At 40.5% G+C, this 20000-nt stretch overlaps 2 protein-coding genes across 2 annotated transcripts in view; one reads left to right on the top strand and one right to left on the bottom strand.

Annotated features, from left to right (window-relative positions):
* LOC137996431 (ubiquitin-conjugating enzyme E2 J1-like) overlaps positions 1–1909 on the bottom strand; it is a 4305-nt gene extending 2396 nt beyond the window's left edge. Inside the window, exons 1-5 of the mRNA XM_068841818.1 lie at positions 1770–1909; positions 1569–1642; positions 1085–1216; positions 897–981; positions 1–94 (exon numbers count right to left, since the gene is read on the bottom strand). The exon at positions 1–94 is cut by the window's left edge and continues 12 nt beyond it. Of these exons, the coding sequence (XP_068697919.1) occupies positions 1–94; positions 897–981; positions 1085–1216; positions 1569–1642; positions 1770–1800 (416 nt within the window). The 5' untranslated portion in view covers positions 1801–1909. The remainder of the gene's footprint in view (positions 95–896; positions 982–1084; positions 1217–1568; positions 1643–1769) is intronic.
* A 2099-nt stretch (positions 1910–4008) lies between these two features.
* The window catches only part of LOC137996428 (centrosomal protein of 162 kDa-like), a 16678-nt gene continuing 686 nt past the window's right edge, over positions 4009–20000 (top strand). The window contains exons 1-18 of the mRNA XM_068841814.1: positions 4009–4230; positions 5359–5547; positions 5885–6008; positions 6706–6760; positions 6986–7026; positions 7294–7501; positions 8529–8593; positions 9208–9359; positions 9599–9638; positions 10415–10525; positions 11190–11363; positions 11852–12738; positions 13785–14294; positions 14958–15126; positions 15292–15558; positions 16599–16867; positions 17384–18403; positions 19193–20000. The exon at positions 19193–20000 is cut by the window's right edge and continues 686 nt beyond it. Of these exons, the coding sequence (XP_068697915.1) occupies positions 4144–4230; positions 5359–5547; positions 5885–6008; positions 6706–6760; positions 6986–7026; positions 7294–7501; positions 8529–8593; positions 9208–9359; positions 9599–9638; positions 10415–10525; positions 11190–11363; positions 11852–12738; positions 13785–14294; positions 14958–15126; positions 15292–15558; positions 16599–16867; positions 17384–18403; positions 19193–19552 (4728 nt within the window). The 5' untranslated portion in view covers positions 4009–4143 and the 3' untranslated portion in view covers positions 19553–20000. The remainder of the gene's footprint in view (positions 4231–5358; positions 5548–5884; positions 6009–6705; positions 6761–6985; positions 7027–7293; positions 7502–8528; positions 8594–9207; positions 9360–9598; positions 9639–10414; positions 10526–11189; positions 11364–11851; positions 12739–13784; positions 14295–14957; positions 15127–15291; positions 15559–16598; positions 16868–17383; positions 18404–19192) is intronic.

The following is a 20000-nucleotide window of genomic DNA, read 5'->3' as shown; positions in this document are numbered from 1 at the left end:
ACCTTTCTTTCGTGGGTAGTGTAGTCTAAAGAGCCTATTGCTCCAGCTCCTGGTGTTGGCATGAACCCAATCAAAGCCATTAGCACAGTGCGGACTGAAACAAAATAGTGAACAATACCATTAACAATATTATTGTTTGAAAAATATACCAAAGGATTGGAAACAATAACTGAGTTTCCCGTCACTTAATATATAAGCAAGGCGAAAACATACACACAAATGTCCAAGACTATTTGACAGATATTACATTAAGGGGATGATATACATGTATGTATCAAGGAGTTTGGGATGCCATAGAAGGAAAAGGAGGGAAAATAAAGAGCAAAATATGTTTGCTATAAGCCTACATAATGTGATATGAGGCTACAGTACATTTACTAAAGTTCATTTCCTATACATAAGTGGAGAGCTTCATTACAGGAGAGTTAAATAATAATATTGTTTTCATGTTTGCCTTGTTGGTAATTACGTGCATTATAACCTAACTGAATGATTATTGAAAGTACATTGCATTATTACTTATCTCTTAGAATTGAGCTAGATATTTATGGATCATGTTTGTGTCATAATTTATAGCTTTAAGACTTTTCAAATACTACATGTTACTACTGTATGTGGCCTCATTAGCGCTTTTGCCTCTAGATGAGTTTTTGATTGCTAACATCTTGTTGATTATTGAGACCAAAAGGCTTAAAATTGCAGAGTTCTTCTAACTTTCTAAGTTGGTCTTTTATAGTTCCAAAGCTTCTGTACGAAAATGTGTATGTTATGAATTTCTTAATAAATATAAACAATGACATCAAGAGAAACTCAATTAAAAAATATACCGGTAAGAAAAGATGAGGTTAGGTACGTGCACGATGTGCCTTAGTCATCTAATCTATCAAAGAACTTACTGCTCCATGAGGGCTGCCAAGTCTCAGGATGGTGTGCTGACATGCTCAAACAAATTTTCTTCCCCACCTCAAATCGGCCATTTGGCTGAAGAACAAGAGCAAAAAATAATTGTTAAACTGAAGCCAAAGTTTACTTTGAAAAGGTTTTCTGGCAACTGATTTTTTTACGGAAACAAGACCGCACTTACAGTTAGTAGCATTATGCTTGGAGGTTTCATGGGGTATTCTGGAGGCAAAGTTATTCTGCCATGATATCGACCACCAGCAAAATCGCTGTCAGGGGGACCTCGGACAGTAAAATGCCACTCAAACAGATTCTCCTATAACCAAAATGCCATCAGTTTCATCTACATGTACATAAGGTTAACAATTTAAAAGTAACAATGAGTTGAAAAGTCTGCTTAACACCTAGTCTCCAGGCTCCCGCGTATGAAGCTTTCGTGATCTCGCGAGGTGAGGGAAAGCTCGTGATATCGCGCGAGAAAAATACCTTCTTGTAGGGAAAACTTTCATTCGTTAAACCAAATTGAGGGCCAAATAACACATTCCTTCAGTGCTTTATGTAGTCTCCTAAAGTAAGCGTCTACCTCATTTTTGTATAAATTTAAAAGCAGTTGTCTTCAAAGTGACTGTCAGTGGGAATTAATTCTTCTGCTCGTCTTTGGCACTTACCTCAAGGGGCTGAGCAAAATAGAGCTCTGTGGGTTGATTAAGCTCCTTCGCTTCCCTCATCAAGCGTTTGACGCCTATGTGAATATAACATATGCTTACCAATGAAGACGCATAACTTGAACATTAGCGACTTAACTTACGGAAATCGTTAAACCCATTTTTCCCGAGAAACAGTTTTTTTAGGCCATTGTTAAGACATACCAGGGCTTCGCAGGTTATATTTTGCCTCCATAATCCTGGAGCAAGGAATGAAACTTTCGCTTCAGGCCAAAATAGTACCTAAACTTTATGTTGACGTGCATACGTGTCATGCGAACAAGGAACAAGTTGGGTACACACTCGACCCAGTCCCATTCCAATGCATAGTTTGTCACGCGAGACGCCGTTACTCTCGCGATCTTGGGTGGTTGGGAGAATGCCTGACACGGAGGAAACATCGTAAGCACTTGCGCAGAATCAAGTCTGACAGGGAAAAACGAGCAGTGGCGGTCCCTTCTGGAAGTGGTGTCCGGAGCGTCGTGCCTTGGTAATTAAGAACGCCTCCCTTAAGACATTCAGAACGCCCACAATCTCCCTTGGCCCACTTCAGCAAGGTTTCAATGGGAAGTTTAAGAGTTTAAGATCGTTTAAGAAACGACGACGACTACGGCAACGACAACACCAAGAAGCAGTAATATTATTGGTTGAAAGAACCAAAATTATCGTGCTGCACGTGCAGCACACATTTTTGAACAATCCTCTGCCGTACTCGGCAAAACTACCACGTACGTGAAATGACCAAATTTAAGGTTTTGATGACAACGTGGACAAACAACAGTGAATCTTTCAGTCTGACTCTTTAATTCAAACCCGTCCGTACCAATTCTGTTTTAGGACACTTCGCCTATATTGTATACAATAAACAAGAAAAAACTGTAAAAACGAACGATAAAAATGATAAAATCCGACGTCTCGGAGTAGTCATGACTCCGTTATCAAGGAAAAATTATATCAGATAACGCAAAGTATGTAGTGTTTAAAGCGAGTTTTAGCGCGAAGAATTAATAAAGGTGCGAAGAAGATTTTACAGTTTTATGCTTAATGAAATCTCTTTTAATACGAATACACAAGATGCAAAATCGTGAAATACTTGAAATAGCTCAAACTTATATTTTGAAGGAAGGGGTAGTTTCTAAAGAAACTATGGTGCTGCGTCGGTGGGGAAGTAGTATACAAAAATTTGGTTTTATCAACGGAGTTGATAATGTAAATTGGCCACCGTACAGAGATTCTAAAAGCTGACGTTTCGAGCGTTAGCCCTTCGCTCTGACGAAGGGCTAACGCTCGAAACGTCAGCTTTTAGAATCTCTGTACGGTGGCCAATTTACATTATCAACTCCGTTGATAAAACCAAATTTTTGTATTATATTTTGAAGGGACGTTTTCGTCGCCGTAGTGGGACACTGTAAACTGAAACAAGTAACGCAAATCAAGTCAAATGTTGGTTCTTAAGGAGAGGGGAAACCGGAGCACCCGGAGAAAACCTCTCGGTGCAGAGTAGAGAACCTGTCCAACAAACTCAACGCACATATGACGCCAAGTCTAGGAATCGAACCCGGGCCATATATTTGGTGGGAGGTGAGTGCTGGCACTGCGCCATCGCTGCACCTCGATAACGTTTGAGGTAGATGCCTGGGCTAATCAATGTAAGCGGAGGTCACTCTTGTCTTTTACAAAGGTTTGAGCTAAAAATCAAGGAAAAGTAGCCGGCGTTGAGGGGTAAATTTCTAACAACATACACGTCGGTATACCGCTGGGTGTAATCGTCTTCAAATGAAACCCCTGCGTTTGGAGATTCAGCACGCCCACTGTTGTAAAAGCCAATCAAAACAAAGTATCTCGGCTTGAAGGAAAATATGATATTTTTCGCGGGAAAAAGCTGCTCCTAGCATAAATTTACTCGGGAAAGGGTTTAGTGGAATTAGTGGAGATGGGGCTTCAATTGATGCGCCCCTGACGCCATATATTTAATAAATATTTGGCTCATTGACCCCTGAGAGTGACGATTTTACTCTTCAATGGGGCACGTCCTAGGGCGTTTGAGGTGCGAATGGGTCAACACAAAGACTGCAATGCCATGTAACGATCTATGCATTACGCAGGATTAACGCAAACACTGATAAGCATAAACACACTACCGTTCGGACGGATCAAACAACGTTCACGAAGGCAGTCTTTAGTGTTAAATGTTTATTATATATATGTTTCATATTTAGGGAAGCAGTCCACACGTCTCCCATATGGTAAGTATATAATGACGGACCTTCTTTTTAGTAGATACGGATTAGAGCATAGATAGGTACAGAAAAATCGGTTTTTCCAAATATGCCTCAATTTTTTTTTCACCTGAACCTCTGGTGTTCAGCTTGGGGAACCTGTGCCCAGCCCAAAGCTTGGCTGCAAAGCTGTTGACATTTTTTTAAAACATGGCGGTCTATCCATCGAACTTCTTTTGTATTTCTGTTTATTATCTGGCGGTAAATCACTTTTTTGACAACAGAATTTAAGGGATACTTCATTAATTCTCAAAAGAAATATGTCAGATCAGTGGAGTAAATTGCGGGAGCGCTATAAGGCGAAAGATATGGATTTGGATGCAGAATTTGAGAAATTTTTGAATGAGGTGAGTAATTTTATTTCTTATTAAATAAGGTGATCGCATAAAAAAATGTTTTTTTCCGCCTCTCTGTATCCTTTTGCACTGCTTATGTATCGAGTGGAAGAAGAGTTTATGTATAAAGTCAATCAACCACAGAAATAAGGCTAAAGCTAGATTTAGCTAGATTTTTACTCTCAAACTCTTCCAATTTGATATCGGCGTTACTTTGCCAACTGCAATCTTTGAAACATAAAACGTGAAACATAAAATGGTGGCACCATTTTCAACCCCTGGCTAAAATATACACTTTTAGAATACAGGGCCACCTATTTCCATATCAGTGAATAACAAGAGCTCCTATTGTTACATGCCTCATTCTACAAAACCTTTCAACTTATTTGCATGTGCTGGCCCTGAATGCTGTAATTGCTCCCCCCTGAAATGAAGAACGATGGATGTCAAATTCCCAGCACTTTTGCAAAACAAAGAGGAAAGTGCCTGATGGTATGCCAGGGGTGGTGGAGGTTGTGGGGGGAGGGGGGAGCGGGGTTAGGGGGAAGTTAACGCATAATCAGTTTGAGATGTGCTTGTCTCTTGTGCTATGTGGGGGCTTACATGTATGGCTCAGATGCCAGGATTTTCCACCTATGAGCAGTGGTTACTTCACTTAGATAAGTCGGGAACTTTTTCGCTAAATTGAAGTGATTAAAAGGACAGATTCTTTCTTGAAAACCTAACAATAAAATTCATTTTGCTTTTTAAATGTGGCATTTGGGAGAGTTCTTTTAAAAAGGGTGTGCTCCCAGACACCCTTAGTCACCCTTAGTAAAAGGGGCCATTAGGCCTATTGGTGATTGCAGTTGGTTACAGTCTGCACTCAAACCCACTGCCAATTTCAATTTTATTGAAACCCCATGAATGAGAGCAGTTTCCATCTAGGACGGCAAGACCAAGTGGAAATTTCTGGTTGTCCCAAACCGTGAGCATATCAACATTATTTGTACACTTTTATGGTTGTAAGGTGGTAACCCTTTTTAACTTGGTCTTACTGTGATAAAAAAAAGATCACAATGAAAGATAAAATGACTGAAGAAAAACTGTCTCAAGGAAACAATGGCATCTTCTACTTTTACTGTGTTTTGTACATGTAAGTCTATGTCAGATGAGTCCTCCTTGGGATCTCCTCGTATGAGGACTCCTGATTTGAAATCAAAGCCTGGTGCTGGTCATTTGCCATGGTGGTCTGAAGAAGATAATGAAGACAATGACAAGAAAAGGGAAGCTACGCGTCAGAGTTGGATCAAGCCAAAGGTTTCTAAACCAGAATCTAAGCCACAAGAGGTAGGTGCAAGATTAATATAACATTTGTGTCGTCATTCTTCTATTGTTCTAAAATGAGCAAAGAGAGGGATCATACTTTTTCTTTTTCTTAAATTAATAACTCATTTTTAATACACATATCATCAAATCTTCTTTGTACTACCAGCAACAGCAATCTTTTTATCAAAGTCTTCATCGAAAATAGTTTAGTTTATATTTTTAATTTTGTCAAAGACTTCTTAAAAGACATTAATTGCACATACAAGCCCTTCAAAGCTTAATAATGCAGTTTTGGGCCGGGAAACATAATGATTGTTCATTCATTGTGTACTTTAGACGATTTTGTTTGTTGTGTTAGGCTGCCAATGCTGAAGTAGGTACACCACATCTCCCTTCTTCTAAGGGATCCATGACAGCTCTGTCAGTTGGAAGTTATGTTGATAGCTCAGCCCTTTCTATCAGCAAGGATAGTCTTGAAGAAGGTCTGTTGTAATTACTTGTATCAATTGCTTACTTTATTTGCCAAGACAGAACAAGTTTCATTTTGGCAAAGCTAGTTAAAGTTTAAACTTTACTAGCAACAATAATAATAATATTCTTATTTTATTATTGTAGATAACTCCACATTGCATACATGTATTTTGATATGCAAACCTGTCATGGAGATATGCTTTGAAACATTATTTAAATCTGCTTTAAGATTACAGATACTGTAATTTTGTTTTTGGGAGGAGTGCCTGTAGACATTAAATTTGAAGAGGACAATCTGGGATGAATGGATCTTCATACTTTTATCACTTGATTGGTTGCATTAATGGGACACTCACCACTTATTTGGAACACTGAATCCAAATGGTTTTGAGAAAGCCTTTATTGTCAGCAAAATAAATTTGTACCCAATTCAAATCTTCCGGGTTTAAGATTCTTTGTGTATTCTTTTTGCATTAGAATGTAGCATTCACATCATATAAAAATGATATGGGGAAATACCTGGAACAAAACGTTTATTCCCAAAGGTTTTGAATTGGTTACAACATTTAGCTGATTTGGTCTATTAATGATATTATACCATCTTAATTTACAATAATGATATTATTTATTATATGAGAATGGAACAAAGTACATTTTGTTTGCTGAAAACTCTAAACCCAGATAATTTTTCCTTTACCTGTATTGCAGGCCTGGTAAAATCTGTAGAAAAGACAAAGCAGCCTTCCGAAGAAGAGCTTAAAAGGTATGAAAGTCTTTTTCTTTACTTCTTGATCTTGTGCAAAGCATGCCAGGAAATTATTCCTGGAGTATCAAATTCATCCAACTTCTAAAATGTCATTTTAATTTGCGACATTACTGCCAAAAAAGTTTGAACAAAATGTTACCCTTTTGGTGCTTTATGCTTTTAAAAATGTATTTGCATTATAAGCTTCTAATATTATTGTTTGATTGATTTCATTTATGCCAGGCTTGGGTCAGAGGACTTTGAAGATACCTTTAGTCATAATGGTAAGTACAATAATTAAGTAACTGTTGTATTTTAAATAATTTTTACCAGACAATAAAATTTAGTTAATTTGTTCTCTGTCAAATGACTTCTGTCAGACTATGAAAAGTTCTTACTTCAGTGAGAGCAAAGCACATTTCAGTTTGGGGAAGGAAAGGCTGATCTACGTATTTTCCCCCATCTTTCCCAATCCCCTTTAGTCTAGGGCTGTCTTTTTCTTAATAGAGAGTTTATTGTTAATTAAAAGTGTATGGACCCTTTTCTTGCAGATACAACCAAAACAGGGGCAAATGCGAGTCCCTGTTCTCCTGTCCCTGAGTCATTCACCACCAAACATGCCAGCATGGGACTGGACACCATGAATGAGCAGGCAGACAAAGACAAGTTTTTTCGTAATGCTGAGGATGGAATATCAGCTGTAGATTACAATAAAAAACTTGCTGAAATCTCAACATCAGAGTCTGTTTCCCCAAATGGGTATGTGGTTTATGAAAATTTATAAATGTAGATCTATTGATCAGAACAAGTAAGTGTGCTGGTTGCTTTTATGTTTTGTCTAGGTCAAATTAATAACTACGTAATAGCCGAGAGTGAGGTTGTTACTGTAACAGCAAAATCTCAAACTGTAACTACCAAATGGTCAAGGTTATTAAGTTGTTTATTATATGGCTAACGGAACAGTTCTAAAAGGAGAAACAACTAATTTGTATAATCCGTAATAATCGGCCCGTGGGCATATTAAGGGGAAAATAATGCCCTGGCGCCTAGCTGCTCTTGGCCAATCAGAGCGCACGTTCTATCGGCCAGAAATACAAGCCATATAATAATGTACTCTAGTAAATTATTAATTAAACCCCTGTTTAAAGCGAAGGGTTTGTTGAAATAAAAGTGCCATTAATTATGCTAGGTTTTTCGGTGATTGGGCTTTGGTAAAAAATATGGAAATTGGCCCAATGGGATGTTGCCTTCCATTGGCTGAACTAATTACTTCTCATTTTTTTCAACCCACAGAAGCTACAATCCCTTAATTTGCACCAACGAAGGTGCAAAAATTCATTATAGCTCCAACTGTCAGTTTTCTATTACCCCTATGGTTATTAATTTGCTTTCATTAAGGAAACTTAGTTGTTACAACCAAATTTCCTTGCTTTTCCACCTGCCAACACAGCCCCATAAGTTTCTTAAACCCATTTAATTAGCTTTTCCTTTCTTCTGCCACTTTGCTTCTAAAACTCTATACACCAACCATCAGGGCCGTAGATCTAAAGTTTGGATGTTATTTTGCCTTCAATACAGAAATTTAGGATTAAAAAATAGAAGAGTTTTCTGTACAAATGTTACACCCATGAGTAGTCAAACTTTTCTTTGAAATAATGATCTGTAAAATTCGTCATTTGACCTTTCTATAATTATCTTGAGTTTTCATGTGCAGGCTAAAATAGATATAATCTAAATACCGGTAGTTATAATTTTGGTCTAAAACAATGTCTATGTCTTTCCACAGGAAAGAAGAAGAACAATTGCAAGCAACTGGAGCTGAACTTGGAGACTCCATATTCAATATGACAGGTACATGTAAGAACAGAATTTGATTCCAGTCATTTGCAGTGTCAGCATGTCAAACTGAGCTCCTAGATTAGAATTATAATCCTTTTAGGAATCTGAAATGTACATTTGCCACTAATTATTAACTGATCAGAAGCACTGGAAATGTACATGTATACATAGGCCTATTGGCAGGTTTCCTTGAATCTTGATTCTGTTAATGAATCTGCCAGAACCTGAAAAACCTGCAGTAAAAACAGCCTCCACTTGAAAGGAAAAGAGAGGAACTTTATTTGAGTGTCTAGTTGTTCTAGCACTGGAGCACTAATTGGGGACACTGTAAACTGAAATCAACAAATTAACTCAAATCAAATCAAATGTTGGGGTTTGAGGAGAGGAGAAAATTACCGTCCGGAGTACCCAGAGAAAAACCTCTCAGAGCAGAGTAGCGAACCAACAAACGCAACCCACATGTGACACCGACTCTGGGAATCAAACCCGGGCCACATGGGTGGGAGGTGAGTGCTCTCACTGTAGTTCCATTCCTGCACCCTTCTACATGTATTGGTGGGTTTTCTCAAACATTGAACAAAGCTTTTAGTTTATGCCAATGTTTGGTTCCCTTTTTTCGGGGACAGGGACAGCAGGCCATCAGATGAACCAAGCTGCAGTGAAAGAAGATGTGAAAAGTGAAGAGAACGATGGAGAATACAGTGACAACTTTGAAGATGAAAAAAGTGCTGAAGATGAGGCTGATACTGAGGATCCACCACCAAGACCATTAGCTCCGGTATGATTGCAATGGAAATACAATAAACCACACAATTGCTTTACAAAATGACATTGATAGGCAGAGAAAAAATTGATCTTCTGTTTGTTGTCACGGACTTGACACATTTCCCAGTTTGCCAGCAAATATGAAATACTTTATTCTGAGATAAAAAAATGGGAGATAAGGAAATGGTCAAAAAATAAAGTTGGGTGATTTGATTTGAGTCAATAATCTTAGAGTCACTTTTTTCATTGCAGGAACCTCCTGAAGCAGCCAAACTGAGTCTGCTGTCAAAAGGTCTGTACATAATTATGTAGCCTAAATGCAAATACAAACCAAACATTGCATTCATTCACCGCGCACCGGTGGCTCAGTTGGTCTTTAAATAACTGAGGAGAAGGTGCTGCCTTTGTAATTACTTCTGCAAATGGTTAGACTCTCTAGTCTTCTCGGATAAGGACGATAAACCGTAGGCCCCGTCTCACAACCCTTCAATGTTCATAATCCTGTGGTATGTAAAAGAACCCACACACTTGTCATGGTGTTGTGGTCTGTCTTCTGTGGTATATCATGGTTTGGAGGGTAAAAGGGCGCACCTAACATGGAACCTTGCTCTGTTGTGCGACCGTCACCACAGCCTGTTTCTCTGTTGTGGTGAAAGTGATTAAATTGAAACTTGTGATTTGTTCAATATGCTTGGTCTGTTGGAAGTATATCCAGATTTTGTTAGACATGCAGCATTCAAGGGGAAGGCAAAAACAAATAATTATGTATTGCCACAAACTTTTAATCTACTTTGTTCTTGTCGTTGGTTTGTAAAGGACTGTGAACAAAATGAACTAGAATTTTGCCTTGCGTGTGCATGAGTTTCAGTTGTTACAGGACTTTAATTTGAGAGATAACCAACAAAAAACAGAGATGAAGGATTAGAGGATATAAGTTGTGGTTCCTTTAGCAAAACAAACGGAACAAATAAACAAATGAAGAAGTAAGCAGCAACAATTACGAAAACCACAGTGAATTTTCACACTCTAAGGTAGTGCTGTGGTTTTTTTGGTTTTTCAATCATACAGTTTCTTTAATGGAATCGCTGGATTCTACACTAGAGACCAAACGACCGGCAGCTGCTGCAAGTCTTCTTTCACCACAGAAACAAGTTGTACAAGCTGCAAACACTGAAGAAGGTAAGAACTTGATTCACTATCTAAAAGACAGGGGACAAACCCTTGAAAAAACACTTGAATTTTAGAATAATTTTTTGAAAAATCACTGAGCTGTATCTCTGGATAGTCCCTGCCTTTGGGGTATCGTCATAAGTTTTGAGGTCCTTGACTTCTTCCAGAATGGAATGAATTTTACGGAGGTAGCAAATATTGTTTTTTTCTGTGCACAGATTTTGAAAATACTGCAAAAATTAATGCACACCTCGTGGATTTTGCTAATTTTCAAGTTTTTTGAATGGTGGAGTGTTTTTAGTCAACCCCAGTTGAACTATACAGTTAATAGAGTATTGGACTATCCGGCTCCGTAGGATATCTTGGTTCAGTCCTTGACCAAGAAAAAAGAAAATACTCCGTGTCAGTTGAAACAACTGAGGGCTCATCTGCAAAAATTAATGATAATAGTTTCTCTGTAGTTTTCTGGCATAAGAACTATAAACCGCAGGCCTTTCTTGGTACTAACTTGTTCTTGAACACTGAGACCCTCATAGAAACCACAGTCTTCGCAATTGTACTGTTTGATTCCGTTATTTTATCATTTTGCTTGCGTTTTTGTGTTGCTTACTTGCCGGATATTGTCACCTTCGAAAACGCTGATAATTACACCATGTTATAACTCTTTTTACAGTAAAGGCTGATGAGCATCTCACCCCTGAGTCCCGCCCCGATAAAGCAGTACCGTCGCTGATTAAAACAGGTCCTGATGATGAGTTCAGTGGAAGTACAAGAGAAATACGTGAGCTTCAGGCTGCCCTGCGAGCCGCCCAAATGACTACCACTGGTACAGGGAGTAGATACTCAGGTATTGATGGGCACAAAATGTGGAAATATGACTATGATAGGAATACTTCCACCCCCTTTGCGGCATATAATTCATGGTGGCGTCCCGAAAAGTATTCTGTGAAGATAAAAGAGACTCGCACGAAAGAAAATGATGACTTATAACGTATCACAGACATATTGATTGTAATGCAGTCTTTTGTACAAATGTTCACAGAGGTTTATCTGCCTGTGTCGACGGTTTATTGACAACTGATCTACTGGCCTACGTAATTGCAACCTTGCTCGCAAATTTAACGTCCAGTAACTTGGACAAACGTGCGACTTTTTTTGTGTGTTATGATATACCGCAAAAGAATCACTATTGCGAATCGTCACTTGTCTTTTTTTGCACCTCCTTTGTTAATTATCACTAATTACGTTTCATCAATAATTTATGGTATGAATGCTACTAGCCTGCGAACGCAGTCTAGTATGCTACCAGTGTCTAAAATGTAACATTGTTTTCAGATTTCGACCTTCCTTTGGCTTCCAAATTCAAACAGGGAACTGAACAATCTAGTGAAAGACAGATAGTGATTGAGAAAAGCCTCCATGGAGAAACTCGTGCTCGGGGATTTCACCTTCAACCTGTTGTTGTAACGGATGATTTCATACCAGCAGGGAATGCGTCAAATTCGTTGGCTTCTTTGAGCGAAGAACGAAGCTTCGGATTAAAGCCCGTGAAAGCCGGCGCGAAAGGGTTTCCCGGGTCTGATCTGGACGCAAGCTACGATCTTGTCTCGAGCGTAGAACACGGTCATTTAGGACTTGCATCTGGCACGTCAACTCCCGTTGTTTCAAGGCGTTCAGAAGGTCGGGGATTTGAACTGGAACCGGCTGCTAACGTGCCTGGTTTCAGTTTACAACCTGTTACTGAAGGTAGCGGCTTAGGCGTCAGGCTGGATTCTGTGTCTGGTAGTGTGGTTGAAGGGCGGGGATTTGACCTTCAACCAGCTCAAGCAGGTGGTGGGTTTAGTCTTCAGCCCGTCGCTAACTTGATGCAGAGGGGAGGCGAGGAAGGGAAAACTCAGGGGCATGGACAGGAGGAAGACGACGACGAAGACACCCCACCCCAGGAGAGTTTACAGAGCATCAAAAGCATTGCACGCGCGAGGAAAGGCGCGGGAAAAGATAGCGCCAAAAAACGTTCTGAGATAAACGCTACGGCCAAGAAAGGTTCAAAAGTTACCAGAGACAAATCAAGCAAGACAAATTCGGGTGAGAAACCGCAGCAAAGGAAGGAAAAAGGAAAACCGGGAAGTAGGGTAGTTGACAAAAGTCGTTTGTTCAAACCTTCGCCTTCCTCTGCTCCGTCGTGGTCACCAACACCAACAATTAGAAACAGCAAAACAAAGGTGTGTCACGCGTTCGAGCGACTTTCGGATGACCTTGAAAAAGGGTACGCAATTTGTTTTACGGACCAGTGTTTGGCTAGATTAAAACAAACCTTCTCCTTATTCCCGCCAAGGCCGGAAACACCTAATATGGGCAGTAAACAGTTCGATTACCCAATCACATTACTGCATTTCAAATGACGTCAAAGCAAAATGCCGATCGCTTTCCAGATAGTTCTATGAAGAGATGACTTTGTTTGCATCCGCGTTCGCTAAGCCAATGAAAATTCGCACTCGTTTGTTTTTGTTCGATAAGCCAATTAAATGTTTTGCATTTTTGTTTACGGCCCGTTTTGGGGTTTATTTTTCAAGGTCATATGAAAGACGCTCTATTGAAGGGAAGAGGCTGAGGACTTTATCCACATGGGCGCTTTATTGTCATTGTTATTATCACAATTTTGTACATACTGAAACAGTGGATAGCGTTGAACGCGCGCGCTGATTGGCTACTCAAACTCCGGATATCCTTTGCTATTCACCTCCGAGCAGCCCGCGCGGAATTTGCGCCCGAAAATGTTGTAATCTTTGCAGGAATAAATGAGTTAAAATCATCTTTTTGTGTTATATTATCTCACTGTGTTAGTAAAACAACTATTCACCGAAGTTGATGTGGCTAGTGGTGGATATTTACCTCGCCGCTTCGTAGCTCGGTAATTATCCACCACTAGCCACCTCCACTTCGGTGAATAGTTGCTAAAGGTTCCTAATTTCGTGCTATTTCTCTCAGCGTCTTGTGCCAAATATTACTGGATAAACTGTGTACATGCCGGCTATCCATTTGTTATACAATAACTGGCAAAATCCTCGCTCTTTCCTTCGTTAAGGTTTATAGCTGTGCAGACAAGTACAGTTTGTGCTCTTTTCTTGTATTTTTCAGAAAGGAAACTATGGCACTTTCTTCAGGCTTGGCCAAGAAACTAAATGCGGCAAACCTTAGAACGTAATGGTTAGTTAGTATGAGGAAATGACGTCAGTTTGTTAATTTTATTGTTCCTTTTGCTTTTTAGAGTAAAAAACCACTTGGAGCGAGTAAAAAGCTTCGTCTCGAATCCTCTCCTCCTTCTCAACTGACCGAATCTGGTCAATCTGCCAAGCACTTGGCCGCCTCTGTAGAATCATTTGCTAACTATTTGAAGCATTTTGTTCGCCCAGAAAGTGAAGACGCTGAACCTCCTCGCGCAAGATGGTCGAACGACGAGCCGGCGAGATCGGTATCCCGAAGCTCGTTTAGAAAGATCTCCGACGAGCACAGACTCTCCCGTGAGAAGTCTTTGCAAGCCGAGCTAGAGCATTGGCAGCTTGCCTGGAAAGACGAAAAGAAGAGGAACGATAAGTTAATTGCTGACATGGCTTCTCGGGAAAAGGAATGGACACGGCGAGAAGAGACCTGTCGTCTTGAATATGAAAGCCAGATTCACCAGCTTAAACAAGAATTGTTTGTTCTGCAGGCGAAAGTGAACGAAACAGAAAAAGAAGCAGACGCTAGAAAGAGAATAGCCGCTGGAGGTAAACTTGAGGTAAATGTTTATTTTGTATTCGGCAGTCGTGGTAATCAGATTTCCTTTGTGTATCTTTTCAAAGAAGGAGGACGTCAGAACGTCGAAACTAGCTAGAAAAGTTAACTGGAACACACGCATTCATTCTCCTGCTTCATTGATGTTGGCATCAGAATTTTTATTTGGACACTGCGCTATCCGGCCTTCCCTCTCCCAGCTCTAATTGCCGTCTCAAAACACTCCTTCCTGTTTTGTTTATCTTGCTGTTGACTCTGAGTGAGCCCCCGCAGTGATTTGCACCCGCTCCACTTTCGCGCGCTTTGCACCGTCTCCACCTTTCCTGCTGTTTTGATCGACTTCATTTTCCCGCTCTTTTTATGGCTCTCTTTTATTCCCCGTTCTTACATTTCTCACGCTTTTGCCCTCGCTAGCTTGTCGTTTATATTTCGTAATTTAATCTGCCGTGTTTTTCTTTGGATTGAAGTCTTTGTCTTGGCCTCGGTTGTTCAAAAGGTGGATAGAGTTTTTCTGAGGGTTAAATCACTTTTCAGGCAATAACGCTTTTGATAGTCTTGAAAGCGCTTATCCGATGGGTGCTCTCCATGCATCTTTTGAGAAACCGATCTCAGATGCGATTATTCCAAGGTATTGTTTTAAATTCTTCAGTGTGTCTTTCTATTGTAGGGTGCGTCCGAGGAAGAGTTGGCAAAATTAGAGAAAGAGGTTCGCGAACAGGAGCAGCTGTTGGCAGGATACCAATTGGAGAATGAACGGCTTTACAAAGAGATGAAACAAATGCAAGCCAAGGAAAAGACGAATGAGGCACGAATGTTTTGCGAAAACCAGAAACTGGGTAAACAAACGTTTCATGAAGTGTACTTTTGATGTAATTTTAAGAATTCTGCTCGTAAGATAGGAAGGCGTTGAATTTACGTCGCACTTATTGATTTAAAAAAAACTGCGATCGTGTTCTCACCCGAATATTTTTTTGTTTTTCTATTTCAATTTTTGCTTATAGCGTCTGAGCTTGCAAATCTCAAAGAAAGGGTTGACCGACGCGAAAGCGAAGGGCCTGGTACTGACTTGCCAGCCCCAGGGTCTGCTGCCCTTGGCGCGGACAAAATCTCTCAGTTGACGTCAGAGATGAGGATTCTGCGAAGACGGGTCAGTGAAGTGCAGGAGGAGGCTGACGGACTGAGAAGAGCTAAGTATGACCTCGAGGCTCGGATAAGGGCCGTGGAGGGCGAGAGAGATGAAGCAGTGAGGAAGAACAGCCAAGTGAAAGGTGAGTTGAAGAATGGTGCTGTGTGGTGTTGTAAGCGTGTGAAAGAGGAGATTAACCCGGGTACGAGCAAAAAGTAAAAGCTTTCGTGAGAAGCCTGGTTTCTCGCTGGCTTTGAGCTGCAATCACATGTGACTCGAAAAGTTAGGCTCAAAGCGCCAACTTTTTCTGGATTATCTTTTTGGTAGGCCACGTAGTACTTTAGATATCTTTGAATAGACCTCTTTACAGTTGTGTGCTTAGTTACCCGGTCCTTAAATGAAAGCGAGGCTGGTGTTGACCTCCCTCCTTTTCTTATGTTACATAAGAAAAGCAGTGAGGTTTCTATCAAAACAAGGTCAACTCCAGCCTCGCTTTCATTCATAGGCCAGGTAACTAAGCACACAACTGTAAAATGGACTATTGATCTAGTCATTGAGGCAAAGAAAGTGAATGAACAGTTCAACAAACTTAGGTGATTTTCTTTGTTTGTCGCTTCTAAGCCTCGGTATTGAATTGAGTATTGCAAGGTATACATTTGGACATGGCTATTGTACGTCTTATTCAAGCACACAAGTAACGAGTCAACATCTGGCAACACACCATACTGAACCATCTAACAAATTATTTATTATCCAACTCACGATTAACAGTTTGTAGATGAAAAAACTCTCAAAGCAGTTGGCTAGTTACATAACTGACAAGCAACTAACCATATTGTGCCATATATGTTCTTATATTTGCTCCTAATTATAAGTAAGTCTTACGGCGCTTTCCATTTGACAGAACTGACTGGACAGACCGGGTGTTTGAAAGGTTTACATGTAACTCTACAATGCCTTCAAATTAACACACTTTGAGGATGGTATATACTTCTGCTGAAGAATGCGAGGGATTGTCATTCAAGTGTTCCTTAAAATGTTTGCATTTTCGTGGCAAACTGACGGGTCTGGCCGGCCGGTTCTGATAAAAGGAAAGCGCCCTTAGTAAGCAGGTCAGGTTATCAGTTATTTGTTTCCTGACAAAAACATATCACCTCCGGATTTCTCGTGTGATGTCCACAGGTTTCAACAGCAGAGAAATTGCTGAACTCGAGAGCAAGCACACGTCCGAGGTAGAGCGCATGCGCAGTAAGCTCAGGTGGTATGCTGAGAACCAGGCCCTTCTTGACCGCGATGCTCTCACACTCAAAAAGAAAGAGGAGGAAATAAGCGAACTTAAGGAAACAGTAGCCCGGCTACAGGCTCAACACGGTCAGACCGTGGCGGAGAAGAAACAAAGGGGAGTGGAGAGAGCTACTGATGCGAAGAGGATACAAGACCTGGAAAGGCAGGTTAGTTTGAAGCACAGAATCGAAGGATATGAAGATTCTGTTCATCCATGATAACATTGGACGCCATCACGCGGGGCACTCACTTTCTTGAATTTACACTATGCAGTATTCCTGATACCCACGACACTGACACATGCGCAAAGAGAGATCCTATCTGTCTGATAAAAATTTGACGATGAACTTTCAGTTCAGAAAGGAATAGCGTTCCAGCGTTTATTCAAAGAAGTTAGGTCAAAGCACCAATTAAAAAAGATTTACTTCCGGCGATTTTGTAAAGTACCTTCATTCAATTAAAAATCACTTAAAAACTGGCAATTTTCACCAACTTATCTGACCCGGGTAAGATTATTTTTCAAGAACCACTATTATAAATGTATCGTGACATTTCTAAGTCTGAAATGAGATTTTCTCCCCATTTTATTTCATGAAGAGATGCAAAGTGGTTCTGGCCTCAACTTGCGGAAGTGTAAGTTTTAAAGGTGAAGCTACGTCTTTCGTATTTGTTTCACTTTGCAGGTTCGTGAAATGGAAGAAATCATTAAGCGTCGTTACCCAAATTTCCTGCCTGCCCTCATATATGCTGCTGCCTCGGCGCCAGGCCACGCTCAGGCCGTGACAGACGGCTCACCTCGCAAGCCTTCACCAACTTACGCTTTCCTTGAAAGCCGAGTGAAAAAACTGGAAACTGAGCTCGAGAATAAAGATGAAGAGGCCAGTAAAAGAATTAGGTGTGTTGAACAAAAATACAATTCCCTGAAAATGGAGTATGAAGATAGAATCAAAGACTTGGAAAAGGATTTGCAGAGTGCCAATGAGAGGAACAAAATCGCGTCTCGTTCAAACGTGCAAGTTCAATCTTTGGAAACTGAACTGCAGACAGTTCGCGCGGAAAATGAGCTGAGAGCTAAGCATCTTGAAACTGAAATTCGAGTTTTGCAAGATGCTTTAGTAAAAGCTAATGCGGCAGAAACATCGGGTGGAAAGACTAACCGCAGAAGAAAGCTTGAGTTAGAAAAACCAATGAACAGTGACTCAAACAACATGATTGATTCTCTGAAAGAAAAACTTGACGAGAGGGATTTGGAATTGGAGAAATTGAAACAAACATGCAACCGTCTGAAGCGCGAGAGGGAACAGATGCTGGCTGCAGAGGGAGACAGAGTGGATCAACAACCAAGCCCCTCCTCTGACTCCTTAGTTATAGAACTGCAACATGAAAACAGGCGCCTTAAGGAGCAGGTCTCACAGATATCATTCGATATGGATCAACAGCGGGTTCGCTTCCAGGCCTCCTTGGCAGAAACCGAACGCAGTGCTCGGCTTGCTCGTGAAGAGGCAGCTGACCAGTTAGCTAATGCGCAGACTCAACACAAGCGTGAACTTGATCATTTGAAGGCGGAGTTTGCATTAAATCATGGATCTTCAAAAGTGGCGGAGCTAAAGAGTCAACTGGCGGGACAGGAAATTGTCATTCAGAGGCTCAAAGCCAAGATGGTTGACGCCACTGCTAATGCAGAGGCCACAGCAGCAGCAAGAGTAAGTTCGTTTTCTTTATCGTTTTGTTCAAATGAAAGTTCGTTTTATTCCAAGACATTTATCTTTCCGTGGCTTTATATTTGCAAAGAACATTTGTATCCCTGGCTAAGCGTTACAACATTCTTGGCAAATCAAAGCAACCAGCCAAGTTGGTCATCATATGATGGGTATCTGTGGCGTCTTCCGTATTTGATTCCATGTGTCCATAAAACTAATTGGTTCTTGATATACGAGCAATGTGGCAAAGTCTGCCAAAAGTTTCAAAGGTTTTTGCATCCAACGAAACGTGACGGTATTTAAAAACTAACAACTTCATGAAGGGGTCGTGCATAAAAAGTGACCAATCAAACGTCATGGTAGTGTTTGGTCGCGACTGCCAAAGAAGAGACAAGTTGTTGATCTGGGCCCAGTTACTCGAAGCTTGCTTAGCGCCAAGATCTCAGGGTTGTCATGGTAGTTAATACTGGTTAACGCTGACCAAGCTTCGAGCAACGTGGGCCAGAGCGGGATTCACTCTCGTGCCCAGATTCTCCCCCCTTCAAGAGTGTACAGAAGGGTCTAAGACCCCAGGAACGAGATTTAGCGGGATTTAAATAAACCCAATGTTGATGCACACTCGAGCTCCAATCAAGTTGCAATTTACCTTCTCCTTATCTTTCACATTGCTTGATGATCAGCTGTGAATCTCACCGAAAACAATGAAAGAAATGTGAATTAAAACATTTACATTGTTTGTTTGTTTGTTTGTTTATTGGTTGACCCGTTTTCCTTACTTTTGTTTTGCGTTAGGTTCGAGAAAACTCTCTCCAACAGCAAGTTACCCAGCTTCAATTGGATGTAAAACGAGCCAAGGAGAAATTTACGCCAGAAATGAAACACTTTGACTCTATAGAAACTAAAATTGCTGCTTTAGAACACAGACACTCGCAAAGAGAAGTAGACTTACAGAGAATTATCGAGAAAACCCAGCTTACAGCAAAGATTGACAAAGAAGAAACCGAAGCAAAATGGCGCCATGTTTTAAGACAGAAAAATCGAGAGATTGAGAAGTTTCGTTTTGAATTGGACGCTATTCTTGAAGTGCTAAGTGAACTTAAGCGACAAGGTGTTGTTATACCGCTGAGAAACGGGGAAGGATTTGTACCATGAAGGTTGATTTTATGTGTTTGGGTGTTTACACGACCTCTTCACAGCGAAGGTGTGGTCTTGTCTTAAAGCCATTTTCGGTTACTCTGGCGCTAAAAGAAGTATTGGACTTTTTTCCTTCGTGAATCATTAATTTCCCCAATTACTCTATCGAAAGCAGTCTCTCCACCAAGGCGACACAGAAAGCCGCAAATATGAAGAAAAAAAAAGGTTATTTTGTAAATTGGCAAGATCTATCCCCTTGGAATCGACGAACCAACCAAGTTAATGATGGATCTTAGAACGGTTCATCCCAAAAGAGCACGCCCTAGAAGTTATCAGAAATAACAAAATAGTGTTATCATCTATGGAGAAGAAAACTTGGCAGACAAACGTGTGCGTTGGCTATTTTAAGTTTAACACTTTTTAATAAAGCCAGTTCTGTTTTTCAGGACATTCCTCCCAAGTTCGC

The sequence above is a fragment of the Montipora foliosa genome, chromosome 3 (genome assembly GCF_036669935.1).
Source record: "Montipora foliosa isolate CH-2021 chromosome 3, ASM3666993v2, whole genome shotgun sequence".
NCBI lineage: Eukaryota > Metazoa > Cnidaria > Anthozoa > Scleractinia > Acroporidae > Montipora > Montipora foliosa.
This window is presented reverse-complemented; position numbering and strand designations above follow the sequence as displayed.